The sequence below is a fragment of the Desmodus rotundus genome, chromosome 10, assembly GCF_022682495.2.
Source record: "Desmodus rotundus isolate HL8 chromosome 10, HLdesRot8A.1, whole genome shotgun sequence".
In the NCBI taxonomy this organism is placed as follows: Eukaryota; Metazoa; Chordata; class Mammalia; order Chiroptera; family Phyllostomidae; genus Desmodus; species Desmodus rotundus.
In genome coordinates, this window is record NC_071396.1 from 20,762,824 (window position 1) to 20,777,010 (window position 14,187).

Consider the following 14,187-nt stretch of genomic DNA (forward strand, 5'->3'; position numbering starts at 1 on the left):
TACCGCCATCCCCACGCGGCCCGTTTCCTGGAGGCTCGGTCACATGCGTAAGATCTGCACTCCCCTCTCGTGGGGGCAGGCCAGCCATTCCTCCTGCACTAAGTGGAAAATGACGACAGCCCTGCTGTAACCACCGCTTCCGTGACTTGCATTTTCCTGGGCTGGGCACCGTTCCCAGCGCTGTGATCACTGAACTTTCCGGACCATCCTGTCCACAACGCACTGCCCTGTTCGAAGGCGCCTCCCTTCCACTGCTCGACTGACTCCCTGCCCCGCTGAGGACTGACTTGCGCAATGGAATGGAGAGACAACTGTGCTCACAGGGCAGTGGAACCTGGGCGTGGGGGGGGGGGGGGTTGGGGAGGAACCAAGGACCCGACTGCAATTCATCACAGGGGGGCCCTGCCAAGGACAGCTCAGCGCAGGAACCCGGAGCAGCGCGGGGGCTGTGCAGCCAGGGAAGTCCTGACCTGCTTCGCTGCTCACACAGGATGGCATTTTAGACGACTCACAAGGGCCCTGCTGTAAGCCAGGGCATCCGGTGTCTGAAGGCTGAACCAGCGGTGACAGAGCAGGGCGGGGACCAGTGCTCGGAGTTGGGGGGGGCACATGACGATGCAGCACAGGTTCTGAGTGGTCCCAAGGGGAGGCCCTGTAGCCGGCTGGGCTCATAAGCAAGGGATAAGTTCTAGCAACACCTCCCACCCCATCTGTGGGGCAGCCCTGTGAGAAGTGAGGCGAGGTCAGCGGTCACTGGGCGTTCCTTATCACACAGGGTCTGTCTGATTTTCTCTCCTGAATCATGTCCTGGCACATCACTGACATATTGCCTTTATGGTTTCTACAAAGGAGTTCATACATGTAACCCACATGGAAGAAAACTTTTCTTGAAATATTAAAGTGCAAGATTGCAACCAGCTATAACTTTTATTTATTTCCACTTATAAATTTAAAAATTCTCGGGTAAATTTGACAACCTCTTCATCTGGGGCTTCCACGGTCGCATTCTGCTCTGTAGTCTAGGTGACAGCAAATCACGATGCTCTTTCAGAGCAAACATCTCAACCCAGTTTACGAATTGTATTCTACATGGCGTGTCCACCTCCAGAGAAATGCTTACGGACATTCGAGACATCTGATATCGCACTGTTTATTGCAAGAGGGTAGAAACATTTATTGTAGCAGAATACTATTGGCATTTGCTTCTCACTATATTACTCTCTTACTTTAGCAACTCTCGATTCTTAAGTATAAAGAGAAATCAAGAGAAAAAATATCTATAATCTTGGGTTAAGAAGTTTGCTGAGATCTGGTGACCTGAACTGTATGTACAGGATATAAACATATTTATATTTTCTAGGTATACGGTTAATGGTTGGTTACCTATGCATTATAAATAGTAGGTTTAACTTAGGTTCTACAAAAATAATCATTTGGATGGGCACATGCAAACCAGTACACATCAACTTACTTATAAAACAAATCTCTATGCTTTTATTTGCTTTTAAATATAAATGTTGCTATTTAGCCATCAGCTGAATGATTTCAATGCAAACCCCAAAGTCCCCAATGTAAAGTATAAAATCTGCTTCTATCCACAGCAGCGCACCACCTCAGGTACTCTTCGCCTACCAGCAAGTCTAGATAGTTCTGTCGCATGTGAATTACAGGTACATATCTCATTAGACAGTCCTCCAGAGTAAAAGCTTCCTTTGTTTCATTTTGCTTTGTTTTGTTTTTAACATCACAAACAGTAGATATTCGTTAAAATATCATGTTGGCTTTCACAGGGTCATAAACATAACCGAAGCAAAGCCCCTCGCTCGGGGCCTGACCCGGCGCCCCAGGACAGAGCCCTGCGTGAGGCTCAGTGGTTCGCGGGGCCATCAGCGTCGGCAGGCGATGGAGGGGTGACAAAGGGCTCGTCCTGCTTCTGATCCTCCTTCAGGCCGGCCGCCTGGTCTGCGATGGAGGAGAAGGACAGCTGGTCATGCTCCATGATGTGCGCCTGGTCCTCGTCCTTGTCCTTTTTCACGTAGAACATTTTCCTGAATTTTTTCAGCTCGTGGAGCTCACAGAAGGTTTCCAGGACGACCAGCATGGCAATGAGGCCAAGCAGCAGGTAGCCTGTGGAGAGGAACGTGTGTTTCAGTGGGGTCCTTTCAGGGTAAACTGAGTCACACCACAAAGTGCCGGGGGATGGATGAATAAATGCGTCTCTGATTTCTAGGAACACCCTGGCTTCCAGAGCTCAAAGAGGAGGGACCCTGAGAAGACTGAGGCCTGACTTCCACAAAATTGGACGATTCAGACTCACATGGTGCAATTTTTGAGAATAAAAAAATAGTTGGGGCTGGTGTGGAATTGTCGGAGGGAGAACACTGTGCTTACCCAAGGGAAACCTCTGGGGGGCGCTCTCCACCTCCCATGTATCCGCAGTGGCTCCCAAAAGGCCAGCGACATTTTAGAAGAGTTTTGCTTTATCGCAAGTGCTCTCAACAGAGCCGGCCACCTTGGAGGCTCCCAGTACTCCCACCCTTACCCCCTACAGAACGAGAAGTTCAGCGACAGAAATTACAGTTTTACAGACGACGATTCCTTTCAGAACCGACGTAGATATTAAACAGCTCTGTGCGCGGCTAGTTACCCTTCCACCGCGGTCCTGCAGCCGAGTGGGCTTTCATCATGTGACCGTCTTTTATTTATTTATTTCTTCGGGGCACATGGACCGTGCATCGACAACCTCTACCAGCGTCTCACTCCAAGAGCCTAAGACAACCTGTTGCTTTAGGTAAACTGCTATTCCTTGAAATCTGTGATGGGAACCAGGTAACTTTAAGTCAGTTTCTACCCATTTAAAATCAGTTTTCAGAAAAAAAAAAATTCATCCTGGAAAAGGAACAGAACATGAAAACTCTAAGAACAAAATTCCCAATTTCATGTCCCAGTGGTATGGTGTTTGAGATTTTCAAGAAAATACATGGGCAGGAAAGCTAGAATCGGCAGCATACTAGGAATAAGGAGACTGATTATCTTAAGTATGTAAAGTAACAGTTTTAGTGCCTTTCGAATTTGGCTATTAGGGGTTGATTATAGAGCATATTTTAGAAATAGCAAAACATTGTTAATCAAACTAGTTGGCAAGTCCCTCCTTTTTCCCTTGGTCCATCATTTAGTCCAACTCTTCACTGCTGCCAAGAACACCCATGGGTTTTCTGACAAAAGCTGGAGGAGTCTCTCCTATCCACAAACAACATACCTTTGGGAACACCTAGGCGGACTGCCTAGAAAATCCACGCCCCACGTGACAACCGGTCTTAAATGCTCTGCAAGGACCCAGTATTATGTGAGGAACTGAGCAAGTCAAACTGCTGGGCAAAGTTTATACCACCCGAATTCACACGAGAAAAACAGAGCTAACCAACATTCCATAGAAATGTATTCAACTTCCCTGAGTCGTGAAAAAATTAAAGCAAACTAAGGAGGTAGCGCTTTACCTAACATATGGAGTGAAAGGAGATTTGTTTATCAGTGCAGTGACATGTACCACAGGGCTCCTAGAATGCCACCAGCCCAGTGCCAGCCTGCCACAAGTACAGAGTTCTGGAGTCCTGGGGACTCGTGACGGCATTTGGAAGGCGCTGGGTCAGTTTGTCCTGTGAGTCACCAAAAGGCACATTCCCTTTGAGCCAGAAATCCCACTTCTTGGAAAAGTATCAAAGTAGAAAGGTGTATACATACAAACATATTTACTGAGGTTATTTACAATGTTTCACGCACACCGGAGAGCGGGGAGCGGGAGCAGGCCCCGGTACTCACACGTGATCCCGATCTTGTAGAGCTCTCGGAATTTCTGGTTGTAGCCCTCTCCCGGGACATAATCCCCCAGGCCGATGGTGCTCAGGGAGATGAAGCAGAAGTAAAAGGACTCCAGGAAGTTCCAGTCGTCCTCCAGGACGGAGAACACGGCGGCCGGGATGAAAAAGAAGCAGGACACGGTGACGAGCCCCAGCAGCACGGCGTGCACGATGGCCACCGCCTGCTTGGAGAAGCCCCAGCGGATGTGGAAGTAGAGGACCGGCCTGCGGGTGACGTGCACGGTGATGCGCTGGACCACCGCCGTCAGGAAGAGCAGGGTGAACGGGATGCCGATGACGGAGTAGATGATGCAGAAGGCCTTTCCCCCGTCTGACAAGGGCACCGTGTGGCCATAACCTGCGAGGAGAGCAAGGGGGGCGGAAGGCACTTTTAAATAAGACACACCTGCTGCCCATCTCTGTTCCTCCGGAACTAGAAGGGCTAAGCATCAGGTCTGACGCCGCAGAAGCTCACTGTAATTGTCATCACAGTGAATTCCACGTTGGAGGCCGTGCCATTGGGAAGCCGCCCCTACGTGTAAAATCTTAGCAGCTGTCTGGTTTCCAGTTCATTGTCAGGCTGAAGCAGCAGTTCTGTGTGCTGAGTGAGGGCCCCACCAGGGAAAACACATCACAGGACACCTACTTCTCCAGGCTGGAGCAACCTCCTCCCATGCTGCCCCCCACCCCCACAAGGATCCTTCTTAGTGTCCAAATGCCAGGCTACACTCACATCCAAAACAGACTGCTCACCATGTATGCTCACAGAGACTGCTGCAGGTGGAGGTGGGCGGCTAGGGCCGGGCTACCAGGGCCCAGCGGGAGCGAGGGTGAGGTGGGCTCGGGAAGACGCAGACCGCAAACAAGAGGGAGAAAAGGAAGACTAAAACACAGCACCTCACAGCCTCGAGCACTTCTTTTAAACTATTCTGCTCAGTTATCTGGCTAAATGGCACATTCAGAACACTATCTCTTCCCTCTTGCTCATTTCCGTAGGGTCTCGGATGCCATCACTTCCAGAAAACAAACATTAAAAACACACCCGTTAGGGCCAATGGTCGCAGCAAACATTCGTTTCACTTCCCACCAGGTCCCAGCCACTCCCAACTCCGGTCAGTCCCCCACCCGCCAGCCAGAGCGCACCGCCAGGCCTGGGCCCAGTGCCGACTTAAGGAATCCCACCAGCACTTCGACCCGGAAGGACCGACCCATCTGAACCAGTCTGTTCGGGGAAAAAAACACCTAAAAGCATTTTTTTGTGAGTGAAATTAGATTCTGAAAAATCGTCACATCTGCAATTATAATTGAAAGGTGGTTTCAAAATCTGACTTATAAAATATATCCATCCTGCTTAAAAAGAAATGACTCTGAATAATACTCAGCTACAGATAATCCAAATTCTCTGCTTCATCCCACCCCCTGGGTGAGGCCCAGTGGCCACACGTCTTCCCTGGTTCCCGTATGCACAGCAGCTGCCTGGCGGTCAGGGTCACTGATCTGCGTCCCAGAAGGCAGGATGGTTACAAACTAGCCGCAAGGAGCCCAGGAGCGCCCTGAAATCGTGTGCAACGTGCACACCTAAACACACGTGCATTTTTCCGTGGAGTGATCCCAGAGCTTAGACTCTCAGAAGGGCTACGAACCATGGTTCTGAGCACCAGCCCGCTGCTCCTGGGGTCCTGCCACGAGTGCAGCGTGGTTAACGGGGGCGCAGGGCACGCTGCAGGACCCGGAAAACAGAAACGAATAATCACGGGGGCGCTGGGCATGCTGCAGGACGCGGAGAACGGTAATGAATAATCACGGGGGCGCAGGCACGCCGCAGGACGCGGAGAACGGTAACAGGAGGGCGGTGGAGGCAGGCTGGATGATGCCTACGAAAGTTAGCAGGATCAAAACTACGTGACCGAGGAAGGACACTGCACGCTGAGTGAAGCAGCTTACGTCACAGAGGACCAGCCAATCAGAGCTCGACGATGCCGGTAACTGAGGAAGGAAGTTCTATTGGTCAGAGATGCGTGGAAACAGAACCTGAAAATGGAAGTTTATTTCACCATAACAAAGGCAACTGGAAAGCGATCCCCAAATAGGGTTAGGAGACTTTGACCAGGAGACAAGAGCACTCAGGCAGAAGTTGGGGGGAGTCTGGGGCAGCGGGCTCAACTTCAGCAGGAACTGTGTAGGGGAGACAAGATTAGCTGAATCAGTGCCACTGGGTAAAAAGCCTTCAAATCCACGATTTTATAATGTTTCTTTAGAGCATTTTTATAAGTGATCTTTCCTGAGAGTATATATAACACACTGATTTTAACCCAGCCTACCTCTTCCAATAAATTACATGACTCTGATTCCAGTAGTAAGTAAATAAATTTGTAGTTTGAAAATACCTTAGGATGTCATTTTTACTCTCAGATGATGATAGCTCTTTTTATTAGAATGAACTAAATCTCCGTTTACTTCAATGCTCTCTCCAAGCAATAGAGAGAATCGTTTTTAAGACTCTGGAGACGGCTCTCTGCTGTAACTGTGTTAGGCCAGTAACACGTTCCCACCCTAAAACCACCAGCGTGCACATCTTTACTGGACACCGCTTCTCCTGATGCCTACATGGTCTCGTGAACACAAAGTAAATGTCAACTTCCCAGCTCATTTGCATTCCCACACCTTCACTGCTGCCCCGCGGAAAACCTCCCTCGCTGCACGGGGTGCTGGGCTTCCTCTGCAATAGACACCTCGGTGCTCAGGTGGGGACCCCAGTCCTGCGGAACGTCAGAGAGGGGTGCAGAATTTACTCAAGTGCACCCAGTTGAATCCCCAGATAAATCATAAAGCAGGGGTCACATCACCTGGGGCCACATCACCCTCGCAGTTTCCTTCAAAGGGCGGAAATAACTTTAGGACTGTATAAATGTAACCACTCCTTAACTACAGGCAAGGAGCTCGGTGCTGTGGCCGGATTTGGCCCGCGGGCCTTGCGTTTGCCACCTGTGTCCTAAAGCAAAACTTATATTTTAAAATCTTATAATCATATTAAAATCTATCACAAACCATGAAGGAACTAGCAAAATGTTAATAACCCTTACATAGAAAATTTTTGAAGGCTAGTCATAGAATTTTGGGGCTCAAAAGACTGAACACAACGAAGTCTCCTGAAAAAACGGACTTAATAGCGCAGGGCCCTGAGATGGCACCCCCAGGTACAAACACCCATTAGGCACACTGGGATTTATGTGTAATGGGCCCGTACTCAGGACGGCCTCTTAAGAAAGGTCGTTTCTTGACAGTCTGCCAGCTGACTCCCGGGCGGGGACTCTGCCGGCTTGTCTGACGTCGGAGTCCCCCTGAGAAACCTCTGGGGCCTCTGTTCAGCACCTCAGAGCAAGGCTCCCATGCACAGTGTCTCCCCACGGCCTGGATGCTCTTCTGAGAGGCGCGCTGCCACCAGCCCCCACCCGCTGTGACCCTGCACTCGTAACAGACATTCTCACGTACATTATCTAGGATGACGGATAGGCACAACGTAGCTTCCATACATTAGCTTGATACATGGGGGGAAAAAAGCTACAGAAGAAGAACACCAACCTCTGAAATCAACCCCAGTAGAGTTACTGAAATGAGCTTCAATGTCTCTTCTGTAGAACCAACTTTAGTCTGCAGTCCTGGACTTGAGCTTACTCGCTCTCCCTTTCCCCCTAGACTGTGAGCCCCGCCCCCCGAGAGGGAGAGGACGACTCTCTCCAGGCTCTCGGCCACGGTGCCCTCCGGAGTCAGGGACAGCGGTAACACTGGGCCGTGAGTGATTTCAAATCCAGGAGGGCGGCACGACCATGACGAGGCATCACGTCCAGTTGACTCTTTCCTCAACTTTTGTCTTTTCCTTGAAATAAGCTTTTCTCCCCCCAGTTCAATAAACTATTAAATTCCAGATCCTCTGCATGGAACAGGTCTTCCTAACTCTCTTCTTTATAGCAGTACTTTCCAAAGACCCACAGATGGCAAAACTCTGCTCACACCGACAGGACAAGGAACACACAGCTTCTGTTCCTTTGCTTAGGAAAGGAAGTTCGTTTGCCAGAGAGGGAAAGGCTGCCAAAGGCTGCAATGCGCGTGACACTGAGTTCACGTGGGGAGGCGGCACAGATGGCAGGAGGCACCAGGTGGAGGAACTCACAGACGTGCATGCGGTCTCTGCTTTTCCTGGCCGCCACCTTTCACAGATGGTACCTTGCTCACTTCCAAAGAGACAGGGAGCAACAGTCTTAGTTAGGACACCACCTGCTTCTTCACCCTGGAGAGGCTCTTCTGCATTTAAAAACTGGAGGGTCCCAGCAAACGGCCTGGACGTGGCGGGCAGAGCACCCTGCACTTTCTGCAGCGCGAGTTTCCGGACACGGCAGTCAGGAACGATAGCCTCGGCTGTCCAGAGAAGGCAGGAGAGCTCTGCCCACCCGACAGAACCGCCTCCGCTTGTTGCCGGCCGGTGTGAGTGTGAGTGTTCACGGGACACTTACCTCTAATTGATCCCTATTATCTCATGTCTGCATGTTTTCTCTTCCCTGGCACTTGTTACTATTTAACTTCTAAAAGATTTTATTCCTTTATCTTTGAGAGAGGGGCAGAGAGGGACAAAGAGAGGGAGGGAAACACTGATTGGTTGCCTCTCACACGTGCCCCGACTGGGGGCTGAACCCGCAACCCAGGCGTGTGCCCTGACCGGGACTCAAACCGGCCTTCCGCTTTGCAGGATGACGCCCAACCAACTGGGCCACACCACGCAGGGCCACTGTTTGATTTTTAAAGGTTTTAAATGATCGTTTTTAGCTCTAGAGTCCCATTTGCAATGAAGCTTTCTCTTGCAGGTTGGTCTTTCATACTTTCTCCTGTTTCTCACCTGATTCTAAGGCATGTTTCCCCTGCGGCAATGTCTTCTCACACAGCCGCTGCGCATTCTCACAAGCCAGCATCGCCTTAAGATGCCCTACTCCATAAGACCGAAATCCTTATGTAAGTACGTTAAATAAACTTTGTCAAACAACCCACCGTCCTTCCGCCATTCCTCCCAAGCTGGCCAGTACGTGGCTGACAGCCGGCTTCAGGTCCCCCGTGCTGTGCAGGAGCCCGACTCTGCCAGGTACTCACAGGGCCACTCACGTTGGTCGGTTACAGCTGAATCACATTTGCTGGAAGGTATTACATGCTACAGTAGTACAAGTACAGCCAACAGTCAGACAAGGGCGTATTTTGCTAATCACCACAGTTCTATGTACATGTCCCTATGGAAAAAATCAGGCCCTGGCTGGTGTGGCTCAGTGAACTGAGCACCAGCCTGCAAACCAAAGGGTCGCTGGTTCGATTCCCAGTCAGGGCATATGCTCGGGTTGCTGGCCAGGTCCCCAGTAGGGAGCGTGCAAAGAGGCAACCACACATTGATGTTTCTCTGCCTCTTTCTCCCTCCCTCCCTGCCTAAAAATAAATAAATAAAATCTTTTAAAGAAATCAGGTAATAATCTTGTTACCTCCCAAATACCCGCTGCACTGTCTACTGAGCACTGGCATTTAATGCCCTTGCCAGGCTACCAGGAGCACGAAAGGCAGCACATGTCCCAGGGCCCAGTATGAGACTGTAACAAATTTACTCCACATTGTAGCGCAGTTTTCCCAGAATTCCAAGCAGCCACATTTATTGTCGTTTCCACAGGAAAGAACAGGCAAGAATGAACGGGCTTGCGACTGGCTCGTCTGAGTGACCTGGCGGGCTCTGGGGCCGCTGGGCCTGGTATCACTCACTGGGGCAGTGGGACAGCAGCTCAGAGAGGGAGAGTCAGGTCACAGGTGAGCCTTTTTACTCTCTAGGGTTGACCGACCCAGGAGGCGAGCTCCCTCAGGATCATCAGCAAGAAATCAAAAGCTCAGGACAAAGAGACACACTTAACACAGGTGGACAGCGAACAGGACCCCAGCTCTGGGAAGGCCTGTGGGTCAGGCTGTTCTGGGAACCAAACCAGGAAGAACCCAGGGCGCTGGGGGCAGCAACGGGCAGACGAGCTTGGGAGCATTTAAGAGCACCAGGGAACATGGCCTGTGAGTAACCACAGGGATACCTCGCACTCCTGGGACCTGCAGGTGACCCCCATTCTTGCTCCTTGTGAACCCCCGCTTCCCGTTCGGACCTGGGAAAAGGGTTCTGAAGATGTAACGCATGTCAGGCGTCCTCACCTTGCACCTTCACGCCAGCTCTTTGAGTGTGCACGTCCGCAGTTGACAGAAAAGAGCTGTGCGTGTGATGAAATCGTTTACCCCAGTTCCAGCTGCAAGTGCAGGAGGGAAGCAGCCCTGAGCCCTGTGCTTCCCACACTTCTAAATCCGGCCACAGGGGCTGGGGAGGAGGCACACGGGCAGAGAGAGGAGGGTGATGGCCGACTCCGTGGTAAGTAAGAGCTAGAGAAGTCCCAGTGTCTGCAATAAAGTGGCACTCCCGGATGGAGGGGACCCAGGAACAACAGTCGCCAAGGGGCCTGGCAAGTCCACGCCCAGATCTCCCAGAAACTTGCCCCAGCCCTGCAGACCCAGTGGCCCAAGAGGAGGGCCAGGCTACCTGGGTGAACACCGACCCCTCCAGGCCTTCCCCTGGCCCCTGGAAGTAGGCAGCTTCAGCCTGGCCCAGTCTGTTTTCTTACTCATGGCTGCCTTTGCCGTGAGTCACTCCCAAGGCTTGTCACCACCTCGGTTCACAGGTGCTCTACCCCGGAGGGAGTGCCCAGGTGGTCTCTGATCTACCTGATCCCCGTTCCCAGAGAACAGGTGGTCTCTGCAATCCACGCTGGTCCCCTGCAGCCCGTTGCACAGGGGCACTGCCCTCAAGGGGCCCCCCTTTCTCATACCAGCTGCTGCTGCCACCGGTGCATGTGCCCATGTCCCCCTGCTGCTGTGTCACACACAGATGCCCCCCAGCCCAGGACACTTGAAGAAAGAGTTAAAACCCTGATGGGGGCTCACATGTTGGAAAATTTTCAGTTTCGGGTAATAGCTAGTAAGCTTAGTGATGAATGCATGGAAAAGCTATTGTCTCAGGAACTGAAGGCATGACCCACCTTGACTCCAGGAGACCACAAGCAGTTCCACCCTCGTGTCTCAGGAGGACGGCAAGTGGTCAAGGTGGTGTCTGAACCATTGTGCTCCAGGGTGAGATGCCCACCACCCAGGACACAGATGGAAGAACGCTGCAGATTTTTATCTGATTAATTGGTCCCTGATTTCCAATCCCCTTACCCAGCCTTTTCTTCTCCTTATAAAAAGGGTTGGTTGAAAATGGAATGTAAGATGGTCCACTAGGGTACAAACCCGCTGTCCTCTCAGATCGCCGACCATCTGAATAAAGCGCCCACAAAGATTCAATCCCTCTCTCTGCGTATCGGGTCTGGTGGGTGACAGGCGGCACAGACGCTGGCTTTTCTGGTTTCAACCCGACTTCAAGCCTGGTTATTGCAGAAAGTGCACGGCCGAGGAATCTCACATCATTTTCAAGTCTGTCATTTTTTATCTACTTTAACTTTCCCCTCTCACTCATTCTTGACCATTTCTTAGAAATTTGATAACAGGAAAGTTGAAGAAAGCAACAGAACAATGGGGTGTTTCCTAAAGCCCGGCATTTCACTGGTTGATTGAATAAAGCCTGATATTTAAAATGAGGCTTCCTGACCTATGAACTGGGTCAGCATTTCCCCCGCAGCCTCTTCCCTGAGGTTCGCCTGCATGTTGGACAGAATTACCCTGCAGCGCGACACCCCCAGGTTTAGAAGTCATTAGTTGTGAAGGCTTCCCCGGGATGTCCTCTTCGAACAGGGCTTTCAGTTCACACTGTTGGCACTTCCCCTGGCACCAAGGCTGCGCAGACAGCCCCAGGCTTCAGTTCCTTTCCCCTGGGAGCAGCGGGCCCCTGGCCCTGTGGCAGAAAGACGGGCTCCAAGGCAACGGGGAAAATGCTGAATGACAAGAAGACACCATTTATCTGGTGCTGAATTCCCATCCTGCAGACAGTGGATGCAAACCTTGACTGGCCCGAAGCTTAGCTCCAGGCTAGACATCCCTGTGGGCCTAAACCCTCCTGTTGTGTAGGGTGTGGGGGAGCCCTGGGCGCTGGCTGAACCAAACCACACCCCCACGCCTGCCTTAACTGGGACTCCACACAGTGACGTCATCGTAGGGGTCCTGGTGTCTTGGAGGGACGCACAGACGTTCACTCCCACTTGGAGTGAAAGGCTCTACATCTTTTGGGGAAAGAGGTTCCTAGAATAAGGTCATTTTTTTCCCCGTTAGACTTTAAAGACGCCGAGGCTCTTGAACCTTGAGAACACAGGGGAAAGGTACCACGTCAGGCCTGGAAACTGACGGTGCTGTTTGGGAGGCAGGCCGAGAACTGCGGTTCCCTGCATCTGAATCCGGGCTGCGCTTCCTACCAGCCGTGTGTCTTCATCTCCTGGTCCGGCAAACCTGAGTGACACTCCCTGCCTCAGGGAGGCGCCGCGGGGAGGGGGGGGGCGGTTACCTAAACAGTCCACGTGGACCGCAACCAGCGGGAATGCAGGGAGACACCAAGTGCAGTGCTGGCAAACTCCTCTACCGGTGCCCGAAGAAACAGTGATGGGGAATTCAAGAGTCAGAAAATTTTAGTGTTAGGTAATAGTTCATAAGCTTAGTAGTTAATGCGTGTAAAAAGCTATGGTTCCAGGAACTGAGGTACGGCCCACCCGGCCTCCAGGAGACCACAAGCAGTTCGAGCCACTGCGTCCCAGGGAGGGACCGGGAAACAGATAAAGAAAATCACCCAGGACACGGGACACAGTTACCGGTCAGCAGAGGAAAGACTACATCTTTTATCTGATTAACCTCTTTCCTGCATGCCAAGTCCCTTATCTACACTTTTTTCTCCTTGAATTCCAAACCCCTCACCTACACTTTTTTCTCCTTACAAAAAGGGCCGGCTTGAAGGAAATGTAAGACAGTTTGTCAGGGACGGCCATCCGAGTGAAGTGCCCACGAAGATCCAACCCCCGTCTCTGCTCAGTGGGTCTGACAGTGACGGGCAGCAGGACCCCGACTCTTCCTGTTGCAGAGTCATTGAAGCATCTCGACCACACGAAGGGGGGCACAAAAACCCTGGAACTATCTTCTGGAAGGTGGACCCCTTGTAGTACAGGCTTTCCCCGCTAGGTGAGTGTTCTAGGATGCCACCTGTATCCATGCACCAGCTGGTGTTGTTGTGAGAGGCTGTGTTTGGCTTCAGTGAATTTTTTCTGAAGACCCTTCCAACGCGTTTGCCCGTTCCACGATGGGTGATTTACGAGGGCACCTGCCCACACCAAGCTGAGTGTTCAGCGGTTTCTGAACAAAAATGGATGACCCCGTGCCCCACCCTTCCTATTCACCAAATTTTGCCCTGAGTGACATTTTCTTTCCCCAGATGAAAATGTCCTCAAAGGGAAACGTTCTGCCCATGCAGAAGAGGTGAAACAAAAAACAGCAGAAGCACTAAAAGGCATCAAAATCGATGCGTTCCAAAACTGTTCTGAACAGCGGAAACGTCTTGATAAGCACACTGCATCAAATGGAGAGGACATTGAAGGTGACTGAAGTTTAAACATGTGAGAATAAAATACACAGTTTTTAGTAAGTAAGTTCCTGGTTTAGGGGTTCCCCTTGTATGTACGCTGTGGGCCACACCGTCCCTAGGCTGCCAGCAGACCTGTCTGCCTCTTCCCCACACCCTCCACACATCTTCCACGTTGGTCACAGCTGTCCCTGAGGACCAGGACCTCACAACAGCACTCGGGGAACCATCTGAGACACAGGAGCTGTGTGGGTCTCTGCAGTTCGGGAGGGTACTAATGACGCCCCCCACCCATGAGAAAAATCCACTCCCTCTCAAGTTCTCACTCCTTTCCTCCGTCCCAGACTGACCCAGCCTGGTGGCCACCCCGTCGACATCTGATAGGGTCCCAATGTCAGCGGCAGGAGGGAACTGTAGGCCCCCCCACAGCACTTCTCTGGCAGGCGGTGCATCACCACAAACAGAGGCACAGAACGGCCACAGCACCTGCTGTGAGTTCAGAAGTTCAAGCTCTCTCTCCTCTGGAACTTGAAAGGTTTGGCGGAGACAGGCGGCCCTCTTCCGGAAGCTGCACTCAGCTACCTTCTGGTGAGCTCAGGTGACCGACCCATAGGGTCCTTCCCTGAGGGGCAGGCCACAGAGAAGGGCGCAGTCCTGGGCCCAGAATACAGCACTGAAGCAAATCCATTCCCCGGGTTCGTGAAGACGGTCTACCCCGTTGTG

At 51.6% G+C, this 14,187-nt stretch overlaps 1 protein-coding gene across 1 annotated transcript in view; it reads right to left on the reverse strand.

Annotated features, from left to right (window-relative positions):
* Window positions 1–895: 895 nt before the first annotated feature.
* The window catches only part of KCNK1 (potassium two pore domain channel subfamily K member 1), a 38,902-nt gene continuing 25,610 nt past the window's right edge, over window positions 896–14,187 (reverse strand). The window contains exons 2-3 of the mRNA XM_053912896.1: window positions 3,820–4,215; window positions 896–2,127 (exon numbers count right to left, since the gene is read on the reverse strand). Coding sequence (XP_053768871.1) covers window positions 1,868–2,127; window positions 3,820–4,215 — 656 coding nt within the window. The 3' untranslated portion in view covers window positions 896–1,867. The remainder of the gene's footprint in view (window positions 2,128–3,819; window positions 4,216–14,187) is intronic.